The sequence below is a fragment of the Spermophilus citellus genome (assembly GCF_964194105.1).
Source record: "Spermophilus citellus genome assembly, chromosome: X".
Classification (NCBI taxonomy): Eukaryota; Metazoa; Chordata; class Mammalia; order Rodentia; family Sciuridae; genus Spermophilus; species Spermophilus citellus.
Window position 1 is genome coordinate 80,635,384 of NC_138190.1, and position 21,637 is coordinate 80,657,020.

The window sequence follows — 21,637 nt, forward strand, 5'->3', positions numbered from 1 at the left end:
CAGTTTTTGAAGTGTTGTAGGCTGAGGTGCTTTTTTTTCCCCCTTACTTTTTCATACTGTTAAGGGTCCTATGCTGGGCAAATATCCAGATACTGATACTTTCAAGTAACACATGTTCTGTTCGCTTTCCAACATCAGCATCATTTTGGGGGGTGGGGTGGGGAATGGGTATCAGCACCATTTTGAGAGAAGACATTAAACCCCATTTACTACAATCAAGTAACTCTAATCCAGGTATAAAATTGTAGTAATGTTCTCTCTGGTCAGTTGTGCTTTGACTGCTTCTTTCCGTGCTGTGGCAGGGTCGCGGATGCTGCCTAGCTCCACTCTGCCATCTTCTGGTTACCTTATTCAATGCTTTCATCAGTGTCTTTAGTGTTACAGAAATGCCACTGCTTTGGGTAAATTTATTTATTTGTATTTTATTCGTATTTATATATTTTTAATAAAATTGTTTTCTTAATATCCTTTCTGAATAGTTTCTTGTCGGTGCACATAAAAGCAACTGATATTTGAGGTTGATTGTTTAAAATTCTGCAACTTTACTGATTTCATTTATTGTTTCTAACAGCTTTTTTGATGGAGCGTTTATGATTTTCTGTATATGTGATCATAGTTCTTTCTTTTTTTAAAAAGAGAGAGTGAGAGAGGAGAGAGAGAAAGAGAGAGAGAGAATTTTATTTAATATTTATTTTTTAGTTCTCAGCGGACACAACATCCTTGTTGGTATGTGGTGCCGAGGATCGAACCCGGGAGAGCACGCTACCGCTTGAGCCACATCCCCAGCCTAGATCATAGTTCTTTCGATCAGCATCAATTAAACTTGTTTCAATTTAAAGACCCTTATTTTACTTTTTTATCTATTTATTTTTACTTAATTACTCTGCCTTGGACTTTCGTTAAGTGTTCAAAGGATATGGAGTGGGCATCCTTGTAATTTTCCTAATATCAAGGGAAAAGCATTCAGTTTTTTCATTGATTGTTATGTTACCTTTGGATTTTAATGTTGATGAGATTTTCTTCAATTTTTATCATTTTAGTGTTTCTAATATGAATGTGTGTTGAATTTTTCCGAATGATTTTTCCTAATGTTGAGAGAATTATGATTTTAATGTTTCATGTTAATGTAGTGCATCACATTTATTTATTTGCATATGTTGGGCCATAGTTATATCTCAGGTATAAGTCCCACTTAATCATGTTGTATGACCTTGTAATCTGCTATGAATATTCTAATATTTTTTGGTGCTTTTTATATCTATTTCTGATGGATACTGGTGTATAAACTCTTCTCTTAATGTCTTTGTTTCACTTTCCTATCAAAGTAATGCTGGCCTTTTAAAAGTAAGTTTGAAAGTGTTTTTTTTTTCTTCAATTTCTTGGACAAATTTAGGAAATTTCAGTATTCTTCAAATGTTTTGTAGAATTTTCCAGAAAAGTCATATGGTCCTGTAGTCTTTCTTGGTTTGGATTTTTTTTTCCACTATGGATTCTATCTCCTTACTCATCATTGGTCTGTTTTACTTTTCTATTTTTTTCCCTCATTTAGTGTTTGTTAGTTGTATACCTGTAGGAATTTATCTATCAAAACAAATCCAGAATAACCGAACAGACTTCTCTGAAGAAATTGGATAACTTAGTTGTGCTTTACTCCTTAGTCACATCCCCAGCACTTTTAATTTTTGTTAAATTTTCAGGTTATCACTAATTTGCTTAGGGCCTTGCTAAATTGCTGAGGCTGACCTTGAACTTGTAATCTGCCTGTCTCAGTCTCCCTAGTTACTGGAATAATAGGTGAGTGCCACCATGCCCAGTTACTCTGTATTTTTTTTTTTTTTGAATCTGTTGCAATATATCCTCTTGCATTTCTAATTTTGTTTGAATTATCTTTTTTTTTACATAGACGTTTATGACTTTTGTTTATTTTGTCAAAAGGTATCTAGTACTTTCATTGATGTTTAAAATTGTTTTTCTAGTCACCGCTTCATTTATTTTTGCTCTGATGTCATTGTTTTCTTTCTTCTGATAACTTTGTGCTTAGTTTAGTCTTCCTTTTCTAATTCCTTGAACCTTCTTCCTCCTCCTTCTTAAAACTGTTTTAGCTGCATTCCAGAAGTTTTTAATATGTTATGCTTCCATTTTTATTTGTCTCAGTATATTTTATAATTTACCATTTTATTCTTTGACCTCAATTGTTGTTCAAGATACACATTGACTAATTTTCACATATTTTTGTTTACCAATTTTTCTCCTATTACTCAGAGTTTCATAGCATTATGATTAGAAAATATAATGAATATGATTTGTACCCTCTTAACTTTGATAAGACATGCATTATGATCAAATATATGTCCTATTTAGAGAAGATATTTTGTGCTCTTAAAAAGAATGTGCATTATTCTGCTGATAATTGAAATATTTTCATGTCTTTCAAGTCATCTGATCTATAAGTATATTTCAGGTCCAATGTTACTTTACTGATTTTCTGTCTGAATGATTCATCCATTGCTGAAATTGGAGGTACTAAAGACCCATACTATTATTGTATTCTTTCCTATATCTTCCTTCCATTCTTTTAATATTTGATTTGTATATTTAGATATCCTTAATAATGTTTTTTATGTATTTATAATTGATATTTCTCCTTTATTCATTGACCCATTTATTATTATTTAATGACCTTCTTTATCTATTGTGACAATTTTTATTGTCACAAGATGTAATTTTTTCATATATTTATAGCTTCCACTGAATTTCCTTGTTTTTGTTTGCTAGGATATACCTTTCCATATCTTTGTGTTCAGTCTATTAGTGTCTTTAAAGTTAACATGTGTAAATAGTTCCTCTTTTTCTACCCATTTATCTACCTATGTCTTTGATTGATAAATGTAAACCTTTTACATTTAAAATAATTATTGTTAGATAACACTTTCTATACCATTTTGTTAATTGCTTTCTGAATTATTGGTAGTTTTAAACTTTTTCTTCTTTACTTTTCATATCCCCATGTGAATTTACAAAATTTGATAGTGTCATACTTTGACTTTTTAAATCTTTTGTTTATCTCCTAAAGGATTTTGATTTTTGGATACCATGAGGCTTGCATATAACGTCTTAAAGTTATAAATGCTTACTTTGTCTGACAACTTTGATTATATACAAAATTCTACTCTTTTATGCTCCCAGCACAGAATTTATACTGTTGATATATCTTTACCAAAGAGTCTTATATTTCCATGTTAACATCTTTTTTATGCTTGAATAAATCATTTTATAATTATTTTTTTCTTTTTATTTATTTATTTACTTATTTTTGTGGTAGTAGGGTTTGAATTTGGGATGTCCCAAACTTATTTGAAAAAATATTTTGAGAGAATTTGTGGCTGTTTCCCAGGCTGTTTTTGAACTTGGGATTTTGCTGTCTCAGCCTCCCAAGTAGTTTGGATTGTAGGTGTACATCATCATGACTTGCCTTCTTTTATCACCTTTTATAAAGCAGATGGAATCTCAATTAACTCCTTCAGTATTTTTTTTTTGGTAAAATTTTATCTTCTTTTCTAAAAGAAAACTTTTCCACATAAAATATTTTTAGTTTCCATTTTTCTTTTCTGTCAGCATCTGAATATACCATCCCATTCAGTTCTTGCTTGCAAGGTCTCTGATAAGAATAGCACCAGAAGTCTCATCAGCACTCTCTTGTATGTGCTAAGTTGCTTTTCTCCTAATGCTTCTAAAGATTTTCTTTTCTTCTGACATTTCACAGTTTGATTATTGGGTATCATAGTAAAGTCCTCCTTCAATTTAATTTGTTCTGTGGACCTTTGAGTTTCATGTATCTGGTTGCTCATATCTCTTCCAAGATTTTGGAAGTCCTCAGTCATTATTTATTTAAATAATCTTCCTACCTTATTTAATTTTCCTTTGTAATATACATAATGGATGAACTGGTTCACTTTCATGTGATCTTTATCTATGTCTACATATTCAATAGACTTTAACCACTCTTTTTTGGTTATTTCTTTCTCTCTTTTGATTGGATACTTTCAAATCATCTGTTTTCAAATTTGCAGATTTGGTTTGTTATTAAAGGTATTGCGTTTTCTTTTTAATTTAATTCCTGGTATTCCTAAACTTGGGAATTTATTTTGATTCTTTTTACTTATTGTCACCTCTTGGTTGAATGTTTTTGTTTTATTTATGCATTGTTTTCCTGAACTCATTCAGTAGTTTTATCTGTGTTCTCACAGATAAACTCTCTGAGTTTCCTTCAAATGTTTATTTTATATTTTTTTCAGGTAAATAATATGTCTTCATTTCTTAGAGGTCAGTTATTGGAAAATTATTGTGTTACTTTGGTGGAAGCACTTTTTTTTTTTTTTTTTTTTTTTTTTTGCTTTCTGCATTTGTAGTAGTCTTGTGTTAAGGTCTACACATTTGATGGACGAGTCATTTTTCCTAGTCTTTTGTACTGGTTTAAGTTGGGAAATATTTTCACCTCCACATGGCAGTTAAGTCACTGTGTGGGTAATGTTGAGCATTTTGGGTTCCAGAAGTTTTCAGCCACATGGTTCCATGTGGTTTTGTTAGGTGATGACATCATTAAACAGGACTGCCAGGGTTTTTAGTGCCCAAATCTGAGGTGGCTGTTAGAACTGTTGAGATTTTTTAGTGGTAAATGTTACTAGGATTCTTCTGTTATCCTTTTCTATAATGAAGTGAATTCTTGTCAGGGATACACCTCTTGGTTCTTTGTATGGTGGACTTGCCTGTACATATCTGCAGCAGGGTTAAAATTTGGTCAGAGATTCATCTGTGATGGCAGTTTTACCAGTGTTTGTGGGTCCAGGCATTCAGAACAGCAGTGGAGGCAAACTTAATGCTTAGCAGCTTAGCAGGTATTTTCATGGTGCATGGGTCCTGATGTATGGAAAAACTTGATGCTGTAGTCACACCATTTTCATATTCCTAGGTATGTGATGATCACATGTGGAGTTAGGATCCAAGTATTTAAGTCATGCCATGATGAAGTCAGCCTGTTCAAGACTGCATGGACATCACAAACCTTTGAACAGCAGGATGCAGTAGTGGCCTAAGCTCTCAGGCATTGAAGATCAGACTCTAGCTTGGGCAACAGGGAGTAGATTAAAAAGTATTAGTAGTATGGCTCATTTTTGACATGCCAAGGTCGACTTATTACAAATGGATGGGTGGGGTTCAGATCATTGGCTATACATGTGTAACTCAAGATGCCAGGATGGAACTCAGAGAAGCAGCAACAGCATAGCCCAGGGCAAAACCATAAACCAAGATTCTGGAAGTTTGGCATAAAGCAGTGATGATAACACTCCTATAATGATGAATCAATGCCACCACTCAGGACCCTGGAAGTGGAACCGAGAGCAGTGGCAGTGCAGCCCTATTGTTAATGGATCAATGCCATGGTTAAGTATGGAGGGTAGGATGAATGAGATAATCCTAGTGTTGGTCACAGCCAAAATTTTTGACCTAGGGTATGGGATTTAGGAAGATGTAGTTCCAATACTGTAGGTAGTGATAGACTGTGGAGGTTTGAACTATGGAAGTGTATAGCAATATGTCAGGTTACTGGGTGGAAGGCTCACTGGCTCCAAGCCCAAGCAGAGAACACAGCAGTGGCTAATTCTCTAGAAACAGCACTGAATCAAGGATTCTAGACATTTTTTTCAGCTTATCACAGAAATGATCAAGATTGCACATGTTATTGATAGTTAAAGCTGTAGAAGATCTTGGTAGCTGATGAAGAATCCTGAAGTCACCATGTTCTTTTTATGTATAAGGTGGAAAATCTCTTTGTGGGGATCACTCTGAGTTCCAGTATGCTTTATTGTGTGGGATTTGATGATACAAATACATTGCTTTATATTATTTTCTATACACCCTTTGTTCTTGTCCACCACAGGGTTTCTTGTGTTTCTTTGCAATAGTCTGAACTTTCCTGTATCTGTATTCTTTAGTACATATAATTGTTTATTGTTTGTTGTTGTTTCTCTGAGTGAAAGAAGTGCTGGGCCCTCTTGGTCTGCCATTGTACTGTTATTGTTCTCTCATTATTTTATTTGTACAATTTCTGTGTAGTTATTACCTTATGACAGGGATGGTGTCAGGAGAGGACAAAGGTGATATTCCAGGCATATAAGAAATCCCCAAAAAGAGAAAGAAATTTTAAGCACATGAGAAATTGAAAGCTGACCAGTGTTACTGGAACGTAATGAGTGAAGGAAAGAATGGAATAAATATCAACTACAATTTTCTCAATACAAGAAAAAGTGGCCGTAAAATTCATATGGATGAATAAAGGACTAATCACAAGAACTAATTTCAAATATTATTAGAGTAATAGAAATAAAAATAGTGTGGTACTGGCTTAAAAACAAACACATAAGCCAATGAAATAGTACAGAAAGTACAGAGACAAACCCACACTCATGCTGTCATTTGAACCTTGAATAACATGCCAAAAATATATATTGGAGAAAAGACAGCTTTTTCAAGAAATGGTGCTTGGAAAACTGCATATTTTATGTGTAAGAATGAAATTAGATCCCTATATCTCACACTGGACAAAAGTCAAGACAAAATGAACACAAGATATAGAAATTAGACTATAATTATTCTAATTGTTAGAAGAAAACATAAGGGCAAGACTTCAAAACATAGTTGATGGTAACCTTTTTTGTCAATGGGACTCCTAAAGATTGGGATACAAGAAACTGGATGGAACTTGAGATAATTCTGTTCAACATAATAAGCAAAACTCAGAAGGACAAGGGTTCTATGTTTTCTCTCATTTTTGGAAGTTAGAGGAATAAAAAAAAGAAACTAAATTTTGGTAGTAATTGCATGAAAAGCACAGGGAGATGAGTAGAATTTAGGAAAGAGAACAGTGAATGGGAAGAAGGGAGGGAGAGGTGAAGCGCTGGGGAGAGAGATTGACCAAATTATATTGTAATATTGCCCATATGTACTAATATGTAACAACAAATTCCACCTTTATGTACAACTATAATGCAACAATGAAAACATGGAAAAACAGAATTAATAAATAAGATGGCAGCTAACTAAATGCTTATGCACAGAAAAGAAACAACCAAGAGTGCAAAGAGAGACCCTACATATGGGAGAAAAGCTTGGCAAGTTGCACTTCCAAAAGGGGGTTAATATTTCATATATCTAAGGAGTTCAGAAAACTTAACAGTAAAAAACATAAACCAATCAACAAATGGGCACATGAAGTAAAAAGATACTTCTCAAAAGAAGAAATACAAATAACCAAAAAATATAGAAAATATTCAGTATCTTTAACAATCATGAAAATGGTAATCAAAACTATACTTAGATTTTATAATACTCCAGTGAGAGTGGCAATCATCACTACATAAATTAATGATAATAATAATAATAATAATAATAATAATAATAATAAGTGATCCATAGAGTAGAGTAAGCAGATCAGGGGAAGCAGGAGGGAAGGCAAAGAGAAGGTCCTGGGAAATGAAATTGATCAAATTATGCTATATGCATGGGTGAATATGGCATAATTTATCTCATTATTATCTATAATTATAATGTATCAATAAAATAATATAAAGGAGAATACAATTAAAAGTACATGCTGGCAAAAATACAAGGAACATGCATACTCTGATTTTGAGATTGTAAATTAGTGCAAAACTAGGGGAACAAATATGGAAGTTTCTCAAAAATTATGAATAGAACCACACATATGACCCTGCTCTACCAGTCCATAAGTCCATGATGACTGGTATAGTGGGGTCACATGGGTGTAGTAAATATATGTATATACACATTTTATATATGCATACTCTAAGACTTAGCATAATTAAGAGACCAAAGCATATATGAATTGAAAGAAGTCAGACCTCTAGATAGGTCAGATTTACTGAGATATTTCTTTTGTGAGCTCTAAGAACATTGTATTGGTCAGAAAAGGCTCTGTAAAGAAGTTAAAGTGGGTTATACATTATGGAGGTCCCATAAAACCGGAATGAGTTACCCTTGAGAATACATTGTTTGATTATCTATAGGGTCCTGACAAGATCCACATAGATAGAGTGATGAAAACACACACACACACACACACACACACACACACACACACACATTCACACTCACACGTATACACGGATGCACATACTTGGGAATTCTAAAATAAATATGACATGCTTGAAAATTAAAGGAATTTTTATTGTTTAGTGTGACAGCCTGATCATCAAAATATATCTTTCATAAACAATCCCTAAATAAGGAACAACTTCCAGCCTTTTAAGAAACCTTTCTGCCACATTGTCTTAGTAACCAGTTGAAGCTAATATGCAGCACCCGTGATAAGGAGCTGCTCTATAGCAGGCCGTCACTGTTACCTAAAAGCAAACTGAACTGGCATAAATAATTGTGCTGTAGAAAGCCTTTCTGTTGCACCTTGCCGATCACTGACAATTTACATATCTTAGGAAAACCTTTGTTGGCTTCTGTCATTTCTGCACTATTATGTGCCTTTCTGGATAATTACCAGTTAATGTGAAAAAGCAGATGGAAAAAACCTTGAAATTTCTGATAGAGAATCCTCAAACCTCTCCTCTTATCTGTGCATAGCAGCTTCCTGATTTCAAAAGAAGTTTCAAAACCTTTGTTAGAAATGTCCCTGATTCCCAGTTTGAATGAACCAAATGACATTCAGCTAAAATTATTCTGTTTTTTTCCACAATTAAATTCCATTATTGTGAACTGTCAAAGTAAAATGGAAGGCCTTTTAACTAATGTGTCAGTTGTTTGCTTGGTATGTTTTGTGGCATGGACTGTATAAAGCTATGTGAAGTGTTTGTTGGGTGGGGGAAAACAATAACTGTAATTTTGCAACAATGTGCAGGCATTATCAAATAGTCTCCATCTTCCTATTTTCCTCCTCTTTTCAAAAATTGTCCCTTTAGAGAGACATTGACCATTTCATGAAATGTAAGAGGTAGTGGACAGCTTTAATCTGTAGGTCTTCCAAGAGACTTGTCTGATCTGAATTTGCCTATCATTTGTTTTAGACAATAAATGGCCTCAAATGTCACTTCTCTTGTTAATGAAGATATGATTGCAGCATAATTCATGGAAGTTATTATAAAATTGTATTCAAATTTCTATCATCAAGAACACGATGTCAGAATGTATTTATATTTGAGGTAAGGGACAAAAAAGTGATTGCAGTAACTGTGGTGAAATTCATCTCCTTCTTTAAGCTTGTTTTTCTATAAAGAGAACTACACCTCTCTTATTACCACACATTTGGGTGTATGGAATACTTAGCATCATGAAAGACTTATATTCCTATTTTCTTACCTTCCTAAAATGGAATTTGCTATTAATAATGAATTAAGCTTGTAAATTTGTTATTGAATTATTGGCATTATGGAACGTTCATGGATATTTAAGAAAATCCCATTCCAGCTTTTTTATGACTGCCTTTGTACTTTCCATAACCTTCTGGGTATTCTGAGAATATAAACAAAGAAAAATCTCATGAAAAGTTTTCATTCAAACATTAAATTAGTCACGATAGTGTCCCTTTCATATAAATGGTTCCACAAATGGCATTGTTAAGAATGATTGTTGGGCTGGGGATGTGGCTCAAGCGGTAGCACGCTCGCCTGGCATGCGTGTGGCCCGGGTTTGATCCTCAGCACCACATACAAAGAAAGATGTTGTGTCCACCAAAAACTAAAAAAAAGAAAAATAAATATTAAAAATTATCTCTCTCTCCCCCCCCTTGCTCTCTCTTTAAAAAAAAAGAATGATTGTTATAAAAATAATAGTAACAATCTTGGTCATCATTATAATTGTGAACATCATAATAATATCTAATATTTATTTAAGGTTTATTCTGTGCCTGTTTATTTCTAAAATACATGCATTTGTTATCTTTCTTATTTCATTTGGACTTCTTAGCAAAATATTTTATGCTGAGTAATTTATAAATGACAACTATTGTTTCTCACAGTTCTAGAAACTGGGAAATCTCCATATTGTGTCAGTGCATGAAGAAGTGAGAAGGAATTAAAAGCTGCAGGAATAGAGAAAAAAGTGAGAGTCCATGACGGCTTCAACCATCAAAGCCATAAGGGTAGAGCCACACAAGCCCTTTGGAGAGCATATCATGATTCCACTCACCCAAGATGCTGAATGTAGAGCCACAGAACTTGTTTGCCTGGCTGAATTTCTGTCTTGCTTTGATCCTATCCATTCTTTCTATGCGCCTACTTATTTTGGGGAGGTATCAATATATCTACTCTGTAACATTATATGTTGGATATATGCTCCTTTTTTGTTGTTGTTTGTTTTTATAGGGGCTTATGCTGAGAGTTTGTTTTTAGTCATAGACGTTGTACTTGTAATTTTGTGTAATGCTGGGAACTTTTAAGACTATGGGGACTCTTGAAAATGGACTGAATGCATTTTGCATTGTGAGATAGTCATCAGCTATTGGGGGCCAGGGGCAGAATATTATATTTAGATATGAGGTGTCTCCAAAATGTCCCTCTGTGAAACAATACAAGAATGTTCAGAGTAAAATGATGAAGAGAATTTTAACCTAAATCAGTGGATTAATTCACTTATAAGGATTAAATGGATGGTAACTGTATGTAGTTAAGATGTGGTTGGAGGAGATAGGTCACTGCAGACATAGGTTATAGGTTTATATTTTCCTCTTGAGAGGGGTTCTATATCTGCTTCCTGACTGCAGGTTCTGAGCTTCATTCTTCTGACAAGATGTTCTGCCTCACCTGTGGCCCTGAGCTATGAAGTCAGGCAACCATGGACTTAGACCTCTGAAACTCTGAGCCCCAAATAAACTTCTCCTCTTCTACACTGTTCTTGTCAATTTTTTGGTTACAGTGATGCAAAAGCTGAAAGACTACTCTTATCTTTAGTTAAATAAAATTTCATTTTTATATATTAAATTTTAGCTTCAGGAAGATATTACCCAAGCATAATTTTGCTGCCCCTTCTATTTGCTTTCCATACTTCCTTATTAGACATGACACTACACACATTTTCTTCAGTGTATATAAAGAGTTGATCATAGTATGTGAGATATATATGACACTCAGTCTGTAGTAAATAATTGAAAGATTCAATTAATGAATAAAGTCATATAAGATCCTAAAATGACATCAAAGAAATAGGTTATGCTCAAGATGATGAATCAAATTATCAGCCTTAGAGTCTTGAGTCATGTAGCTTTTATTGGACATTTCTATTATTCTATGTTTAATACTTATCACATAAAAAATAGGAGAAATAGTAAATATTTACTTTAATAGTAAATGTAGTAATGATGGACAAAGTATTCCATAAATTTCAAATGTATAAATTACAAATATATAGAATGTCTCAGAAAAAATAGAATTTCATATTTTGGGGGGGGGGGCTTACAAGGGATTGAACTCAGGAACACTTGACCACTGAGCTACAACCCCAGCCCTATTTTGTGTTTTGTTTAGAGACAGGGTCTCACTGAGTTGCTTAGCACCTCGCTTTTGCAGAGGCTGTATTTGAACTCATGATCCTCCTGCCTTAGCTTCCCAAGCCATTGGGATTAAGGGCATGTGCCACCACATACAGCTATGATTTATTTTTAAATTTGAAAATCTATTACTGATGTAGAGATGGTCTAGAATATATTTAATTAATCAAATTTTCCAATTCTCAAAGTATGTTGTATAAATCAATGCTAGATCTTAAGTGTTGAAGAATGTAAATAATAACATCACCAAATATATTGAACACTCTCAAAGATAATACTTTGTAGAACTTATGTATTAATAATTAGGAGTATTTTTCACAAATAGTATCATAAATTTTAATGTACAAGTTAATGAATACTCTTTGCTTTTAAAATTGAAACCATTTCTAATATGAAATGAAAGAGGTATACCAGTTGCATACTAGCCAGTTTCAGAATTGTTCATTTATTGTCAATAACCCCATGAAATATTTAAATTAGAGATTATGTTAGAAACATTTTTTTGGCACAGATATTGAACACAGTGGCACTAAACCACTGAGCCACATCCCTAGTCATTTTTACTTTTATTTATTTATTTATTTTTATTTTGGGACAGGGTCTAGCTAACTTTCCTGGGGCCTTACTAAGTTTCTGGGGCTTGCTTTGATCTTGCAATTCTCCTATGTCAGCTTCTTGAGTTGCTGAGATTACAGGCATGTGCCATAACACCCAGCTAACCTGAATGCTTTTTATCAAATAATAAAACTTATTTTTCATATTTAAGTAGATTTTGATAAAAGTATTCAAAAATTTTGATTAAATTCATATTGATGTTAAGTGGGAAAATAATTTAATAACAATGTAAATTATTGTTAATTTTCTAGTTTCTATACTGGGTGGTGAAATATTAATTCATTGCATAATAAGAAAAATAAATAAAAGAGGATAGATGGATAAATAATGATTGATAATGGGATTATAATACAAAGCTTGGATTATGAATTTGAGTTTATATGAGGACTTCTTAAGGGAGAAAATGCATCATTATATTGGACTAAGAGTTTATGCTGATTTAGGGTCATTGTTATTGTAGTTGAAATCATATGTTCCAACTTTGAAATATTTAATCATGCAACAAACATTTACTGAGTAGCTTATATTCCAGATAGTCTGAATTTTATATTCGGGAAAATAAATAGAACATAAATAATACTGCTGAGGAAAAAAACGTGCAAAATTTGAATGACTTGTGCAGGGAAAATAAACACAATCCAAATAATGAAAGCTTTAATGTACCACACTATGAAGTTTGAAGTTTTATATTTTGATGTTAGGTATTCATTAAAGGATATAACCCTGAGGAATAATATGATCACATTTTATTTTTTAGAAAGTCAGTTTTAGAGTATTACAAAGATGAATTGTATAGAAGCTAGACTAAGGACATGTCATATACAGAAAAAAATTACATATATATATTCCTGTTCATCCCATTGGATCACAATGAAATAAAATTAGAAATCAGCATCAAGAAAAATTATAGAAATTACATAAGCACATTGATATTACAAGATTTTAAGTGAGAAATAGAAAACATGAGAGAAGGGATGGGCTGTGGCTCAATGGTAGAGTGCTTGCCTAGCATGTGTGAGGCAATGGGTTTGATTCTCAGCACCACATAAAAAATAAATGAATAAAATAAAGGAATTATGTCCATCTATGGCTAAAAAATAAATTATTAAAAAGGAAAAGAAAACATAAGAGAATAAATCAATAAATTCTTAGAAATAATTGAGTACAGAGATACAACATATCAAAAGTTTTGTGACACAATGAAGGCAGTTCTAAGAGGAATGTTTATAGCTTTTATTGCCTATATTTAAAAAATAGAAAAATAAGAAAAATACCAAATGCTACATGTCATGACTTTAGAAAAGGAAGAACAAACTAATGCCCAAATCAGTGAAAGACAGGAAATAATTAGGGTCATAGACAAAATTAATGAAACTGAGAATTAATAAAACACAAATTGAAGCAAGAAAGATTTGCTTTTCCCATTAAACAAGATTGATAACAACCTAGCAGAACTAAAACAAAAGAATATCCAAATTAACAAAACTAGAGATGAAAAGTAAACATTAACACAAATACTTCTGAAATTCAGAAAATCATTAAAGCCTATTTCAAAAATTTATATTCCAATAAATTTTAAATTTTTTAGACACATGCAACCTGCTCAAATTGAATTAGAAAGATACAAAAACAATACACAGACCAATATCAAACAACAAAATTTAAACAGCAGTTAAAAGACTGCCAACAAAGAAAAGCTCAGGATCAGGTGGATCTTCAGCTGTATTCTACTGGACAGTAAAAGATGCAGGAACATTAGTCTTTATGAAATTATCCCATGAAATTCAAAGGGAGAGAAAACTCCTGAAAACATTCCATCAAGCAAGTGTAACCCTGATTCCCAATTCAGACAGAACACATCAAGGAAAGAAAAAAGCAGACCACTAACCCTGATGGATACAGAGGGAAAAAATCCTTAATTAAATGTTAGAAAATCACATTCAAAAACTCATGAAGAAGATACTGCACCATGATCAAGTGAGTTTCATCCCAAGGATGAAAGGTTGGTTCAACACATACAGATCAAAAAATTCAATTCAACACATAATTAAAATTAAGGATAAAAATATAATGATGGTCTCAATAGATGAAGAATGGCTTTTGACAAAAATCCATCACCCATTTATATGAAAAAGACTAGAGCAACCAGGGGATAGAAGGAACTTATTTAAACATTATAAAGGTTATATCTGACAAACAAAAAGTCAACATAATATTGAATGGAAAAAGACTGAAAACCATTTCTTCTAAAATCAGGAACAAGATAAGCATGTCCATTCCCACCATTTCTATTTCAGTATAGTCCTTAAAACTCTAGCAGGAGCAATCAGGCAAGATAAGAAAACTAAAGGGAAACAAATAGGAAAGGAAAAAAAAACATTAAATTTGTCTGTTTCCTAATGACATTATCCTGTATCTAGAGGCACCCCCCCAAAAAAAAAAACATGCCAAATTTCATCAGAAGACTTCTAGAGTTAATAAATTAATTCAGTAAAACAGCAAAATAGCAAGGATATCTTAGAATAGTATATACCAAGCTTTGAAATAAAATAGGTATTGACTAAGACTACTATACCCGGAAAAATTAAGCTTCAGAATTGAAAATGAAATAAAACCTTCCATGATAAACAGAAACTAAAATAATTCAGATCCACAAAGCCTGAATTACAAAGCATTCTCAATGAAATATTTAATTCAGAGGAAATTAAAAATTAAAGAAGAACACCAGCATAGAGACACATTACACTAGAAGAATAGTCAATTAAAGGAGAACCACGTCTGAATTAAGAACCAGAAATAAATCAAAATTGTCAGGAAATAAAAGTCACCTCTTAGTAATAACTCTAAATGTAAATGGTCTAAACTCTTCAATCAAAAGACATAGACTGGAACAATAAATTAAAAAGTAGGACCCAACAATGTATTGTTTACAAGAGACTCATTAAGAGGCATTGGCATCCACAGACTGAGAGTGAAAGGATTGAAAAAAGGTGTACCATGAGACCTCATAAACAAGCAGTGTTAACTATTTTCATATCAAACAATGTGGACTTCAAGCCAAAATTAATTAGAATAGACAAAGAAGGTCACTTCATATTGGTTAGACAAATCATCCAACAACAACATATGATGATTTAAAATATTTATTCTCCACCAATGATGCATCTACATACATAAAATATCTCTTCTCAATATTAAAAATCAAGTATATCACAGTATAATAATACTGGGTGACTTCAACATACCTCTCTCACCATGAGATAGATTATCAAGACATAAACTAAGATACCTCAGATCTAAAAAATAAAAATAACAAAGCTGGTGCAGCAGACATCATATAATATTTAATCCATCAATGACTGAATTCACCTTGTTCTCAGCAGCAGATGGAACATTTTCTAAAATTGATCATATTTTAGGTCACAAATCAAATTTTAGCAAATACAAAAGAAAACAAAGATAATTCATTGCATCCTAGCAGAACATAATGGAGTGAAATTAGAAATCAATAACAAGAAACAAAACAGAAAACACTCTTAACACCTACAGACTAAATAGAACACTTTTGAATGAGGAACACATGGCAAAAAAAGGAAGAGAGAAACTTTAAAAATTCTTACAATCAAATGAGTATAGTGATACAATATATCAAAATCTCTTTGACAGTATGAAGGTGGTTCTAACAGGAAAATTTATAACACTGAGTTCATATGTTAAAAATTAGATCATAATGCACACATACATTGTAGAAGAGAACTTGTTTTAAAAGCAGACTAATGAGCCTAAGAGTTTAGCTAGAAATCTTAATAATAATGATAAAGCACCTTCAAGAAAATATGCTATATTTTTGCCTGTTCTTTAGCATTACTTGAAACAGACTGCTAGCACCATAAATTTGTGTGTTAGCACTTCTCCTTCATAACCTGAGATATTTCATTTCTGAATAGTTGAAAATGTTGCTATCAGGACAACACAAGGCTATTAAGTGTAAAGATATCAGAGCATAACACCAAATAGAAAAATTATGAATGACTAATGAATTTCATCATGCATATCACATGTGTTCATGATATCACTATTATATTTAAAGCAATATTATATAATTACTAAGTAGCTATTTAGGTTAATTTAAAAAAAGAACCAGGGGAAGGAGGAGGAAAAGAAAAGGTAACATACTGGGGAACAATATTGGCCAAATTATATTGCTAAATTGCTCTATTTACTAATATGTAACAAGGAAACTCACTATTATGTATAATTATAATGCACCAAAAATATGGGAAAAAAGAACTATATCAAAATAATAATCTAACATTACACCTCAAGGCTCCATAACAAGCCAACATCAAAGTCAGTAAGAGACAATAAATATTTAAAGTCAGAATCAAAATTAATTGAAATATAGAATAAAATATTCTAAGAGATGGTTTTTGTAAGGATAAGCAAGATTGATCAACCCCAGGCCAAATTAACCAAAATAAACAGATAAGACTCAAATTAATAGAATCAGAGATGAAAAAGGAAATAACGAGACATCACTGAAACCCATAAAATTATCAGAAAGCATTTTGAAAGTTTGTACTCCAACATGTTAGGCAATCTTGAGGTTATTGACAGAGTCCCAGAGACTTATGACTTTCAAAAATTGAACCACAAAGATATAAGAAATTTAAACAGTCAATATGAAATAATAAAATTGAAGCAGTTATCAAAAACCTTCTAACAAAAAATGTCCAGAAGTGGATGGATTAACATTTGAGTTTTCTCACACCATTAAAAAGAACTAATACCAATGCTCCTTAAATTATTTTATAAAATAGAAAAGGAGGGGATCATGGACAAATTCATTCCATGCAACTAGTATCACCATAATTCCCAAATCAGAAAGTAACATCAAGTAAATAAAATGTTAGGTCAATATCCTTGATGAATATAGGTACAAAAATTCTTAAAAAATATTGGGAAACTTCATTCAAAAACACATTAAGAAGATAGTGTACTATGATCAAGTGGGCTTCATTTCAGTCATGCAAGGTTGGTTCAATGTACACAAATCAATAAATATAATTCACAACATAAATAGTCATAAGGAAAAAATAACACAATTATCTCAATAAATGCAGAAAAAGTATTTGAGAAAATAAAACACACATTCATTTTTAAGACTTTAGAGGAACTAGAGATAGAAGTAACTTACCTCAGCATTGTAAAGGCTGTATATGACAAACCCAAAGCCAACATCATACTTAATGGAGAAAAATTGAAAACACTGGCAAACTTCATTAAAAAACACATGCTGGAGTCCTCATGATACCAGACCTCAAAATATACTACAGAGCCATTCTAACAAAAACAGCATGGTAATGGCACCAAAACAAATGTGAAGAGTGAAGGAATAGACTAGAGGGTACAGAGATAAAGCCACATAGATACAATTATCTGATGCTTTACAAAGTTTCCAAAGACATATGTTGGAGAAAACATGGTCAATTCAACAAATAGTGCTGAGAAAACTGGAAATCCATATGTAGAAGAATAAAATGTGACCTTTATCATTCAATCTGCCCAAAAGTCAACCAAAAGTGAATCAAAGTCTTAGAAATTAGACCAGAAATTCTGCAAGTGCTAAAAGAAAATGTAGGTCCAACAATGTGACATGTTGGCACAAACCAATTTCCTAAATAAGATTCCTAAAAATGCAAGAAATGAAACAAAAAATCAATAAATATAATATCACCAAATTAAAAAGCTTCTTCAGTCAAGAAGATACTTAATATCATAAATAGAGAGCATACAGACATGGCAGAGTGGGGCACACCTGTAATTTCAACAGTTCAGTAGTCAGATGAGGAGAATTGTGAGTTCAAAGCCAACCTCAACAACATAGAGAGGCCCTAAAAAACTCAGAGAGACCCTGCCTCTAAATAAAATATTTTTAAAAAATGGCTGGGTATGTGTCTTAGTGGTTAAGTGCCCCTGAGTTCAATCCCTGGCATGAAATAAATAAATAAATTGAAAAAATAAAATAGAAAGCATACAGAATAAAAGATTTTTTGCCCCTTGTTCCTAAGATAGGGCATTTATATCTACAATATAAATAACTCAAAAAATTTTGACACCAAATAAAAAATGCCCAATTAATAAATGGGCAACAGAATTATTGTTGCTGAAGAATAAATAATTTGGCCAATAAATTCATGAGAAAATGTCCAACGTATCTAGCAATTAGGGAAATGCAAATCAAAATGACATTCATCTCACTCCAGTCAGAAAGGCAGTTTACCAAGAATTCAATAATAATATATATTAGGGAGGATGTGGAGAAAAGTTACCCTCATATAATGTTGATGGGACTGCAAAGTGTTGCAACCACTTTGGAAAGCAGTATGGAGATTTCTCAAAAAAATTAGTAATGGAACCTTCAATTGATCCAGCTGTCTTACTCCTCAATATATAAACGAAACTTCTATAGTCGGCATACTATAGTGATACAGCCAAATCACCATTGTTTATACCAGTGCAAGTCACAACAATGATGGTATGGAAGCAGCCCTTCAATAGGTGACTGGTTTAAGAAAATATGGTTTATATGCATATGTAGCTTTACTCAGCCAAAAAAGAAAGAAAGAAAGAAAAAGATAAAAAAGAATAAAATTATGCAATTTGCCTGGAAATGGATAGAACTGAAGTATATCATACGTGGAAGCTTTCTCATATTTGGAAGCTTCAGAACATAAGAGGAAAAACGGGATGTGAATAACATAAAGGAGGTGATGAGAAAAGGGAGAAAATGTAGAAAGGGGTTACAAAATTACACTACATACAGGAATAAATATACCATAGTTAATTCTATCTTTATAAAGCACAAAATAAAAATATACATCATGGACTATAAGCTAGTAGAGCAGAAGAAGGAGAGTATTTCTATCGGGGGGCAATAAAAGAGGAGGCACTGCTTAAAATTACCTAAGAAGTCTCTCCCGTCTGCTTTTATTTGAGATATTTAAAAAGGCAATGCAGGGGCTGGAGTTGTGGCTCAGTGGTAGAGCGCTTGCCTAGCATATGAGAGTCACTGGGTTCGGTTCTCAGCACCACACATAAATAAGTAAAAAAAAAGATCCATCAACATCTAAAAAATATTTTTTTAAAAAAGATGCAAAGAAGACTTTTTGGGGAAAAAAAGGCAGTGCAGCTTCTTCTGGTCATTTGTGTGGTAAATTTCATGTTATAACGTTTACCAAGGTTATCAATATCCAACACCTGAGATTTTATCTCGGATGATTTAGTTATCTTTATCATACAATTTGGTCACCAGATTGTCAAACAGTAATTCCATAAGATAGTCTACATCTGTAAAATTTATACAGAAGCAAGTTACCCTAAAGGAGTATACAGTAACAAAGACTGAAAACAATGCAAGAGTGCATATATGAAGGCTTTTCAAAGTAAGAAACATATATTGAAAGAAATTGAGGTTCAAGAAGAGGTATTCATTTACTCGTGAATTATAAAATAAATATAGGGACCCTTGATAGGAATAATATTATGGGCAGAATTTTGGAATATGAATCTCAATTATAAAGTAGATATGACATAAATGAGCTTCAAAATATTTAACAAACCATGTGAATTAAATGCCATGAGTATAATTAAACTGGTTACTAGAGACTTGAATTTTGTCTGTTTAGTGGCTATATCATGGAGAATGGATAAGGGCCAGGATGGTAGGTACAGAGTAGACAGAATTATCATGATGGGAGGATTAGGAAGGCAGCAGCCTCACAACAACTGGCATAGAAATATTTTAATTATATTTTTGTTGTTGATAGACCTTTAATTAATTAATTAATTAATTAATTAATATGCAGTGCTGAGAATCAAACCCAGTGCTAGGCAAGCACTCTACCACTGAGCTACAACTCAATCCCCAGAAATATTTTAACATATTTTATAACCACACTTATAGAATTTCAGCAAAAGAGCAGTCCTTGATACATGATTTAGATGAGATTATAAAGAGGTCAATCAGGCAGAACTACCAAGGTAGTTTATCTAGAGCTGAATACCTAAATACTGAATACCTAATACTTTTCAAGGACTATAGATGGATTGTGGTGATTTATTACTGCTCTTGATTCTGTATCAACTAGGCTGTCAACTCAGTGCAAAGCAGAAACTGGACCAATTTTGTTTAACATTTAGATCTATCACCTATGAAAGTGCTCAGTAAATATACACTCAGGGAATGAAAAGTCAGACAGTTTTTTCCTAGTAGTTGTAATATTCTGAAAATATGTCTCCATGGATAACAGGAAAGTCTAATTACTCATTCTAGTTTTGAAATTCTGTTTCAGATTGATGTTGGTCACATAACCATTAGAAATTTTATATATCACTTCCTAAGCTTCTCCTAAGAAGAAATCTATAAGGGCATTCTATAATGATTTTTGATTCCCTATACTAGAGTTAAATTCTAAAAAGAAAGGAGAAGAACCACAGAAGTTCCTGGTATCCTAATATGCTCCGTAAACTTTTTCAATTCTATTAAAATTTATTTGGATCTCAATCACTCTTGGATAAAAAAAGATATTTGACAATTTATATTTCTCATGAAATTCCGTTGAAAAAGTTAAAATCAGAACTCTACTGCAATTTTGTTAAGTACAAATTCCTCAGCTTTAGATAGAAACAGAAAACAATTCAGAGTTAACCACCCATAACAATGATTCAGTATTTTTTTAAGTTCAAATATTTGGTTTTCATAATTTTACAGAAATGTTAATTAAATAGTTATTTATTTAAAGTCAGGCTCATAAAATTATAACAAGTTCACATTTACACCATCAACATTCTAAATCTAGATATTATAATATGACCATTTTTGAATTGGAGGTATTGCTCTAGGGTGGAGTGCTTGCCTAGAATGCAGAAAGCCCAGCGTTCAATTTCAGCAGTGAAAAACAAAGCAAAGCAAAACAAACAAATAAACAAAATTTGAAAAACTACATTATTTGAAATCAAAGTTCATAAATTATCCCTAAGAACTTTTAAAATAACAATTAACAATTCAAAGTGGAATAAACACCTATGATTAGATGAGAAAATTTGCAACCGCTAGAAGAAAAATTAGGCTGAACCCTCCAAATTATTGTTGCAGGCACAAACTTTTTAAAAAAGATGCCTAAAACTCGCTGTACAAATAAAATGAAGAATCAAATGTTGGGATGGAATTGAATTTAAAAGCTTCTGCACAGCAAGGAAAACAAGAGCATGAATAGTGAGCCTACATAATAGCAGAAAATCTTTGCTAGCTATTTTTCTGAGAATTAGCATGTAGAATATATAAAAACGCAAAAAGTTAACATCAAAAAGACAGATAGCCTAATAAATACAAGGAAAAAAGAACTAAACAGTTTTGAAAAAAATACAAATGGCAAAGAATATGTAAAACAA

The 21,637-nt window shown here is 32.4% G+C and overlaps 1 protein-coding gene across 15 annotated transcripts in view; it reads left to right on the plus strand.

Annotated features, from left to right (window-relative positions):
- The window catches only part of LOC308639592 (transmembrane protein 182-like), a 569,067-nt gene that overhangs the window by 119,961 nt on the left and 427,469 nt on the right, over nt 1-21,637 (plus strand). For 5 of the 15 annotated variants that reach the window (XR_014020074.1, XM_081277817.1, XM_081277826.1 and 2 more), the window contains one exon: nt 10,043-10,909. The exons of 5 other annotated variants lie outside the window; for them this stretch is intronic. Coding sequence is in view for 4 of the 10 variants with exons in the window: in XM_081277826.1 (XP_081133952.1) it covers nt 10,043-10,091 (49 nt within the window). In the remaining 6 variants the exon portion in view is untranslated. Of the gene's footprint in view, nt 1-9,092; nt 9,228-10,042; nt 10,910-21,637 lie in introns of those variants that run through there. 5 more of the 15 variants (XR_014020075.1, XR_014020076.1, XR_014020077.1 and 2 more) reach the window with 4 other exon arrangements.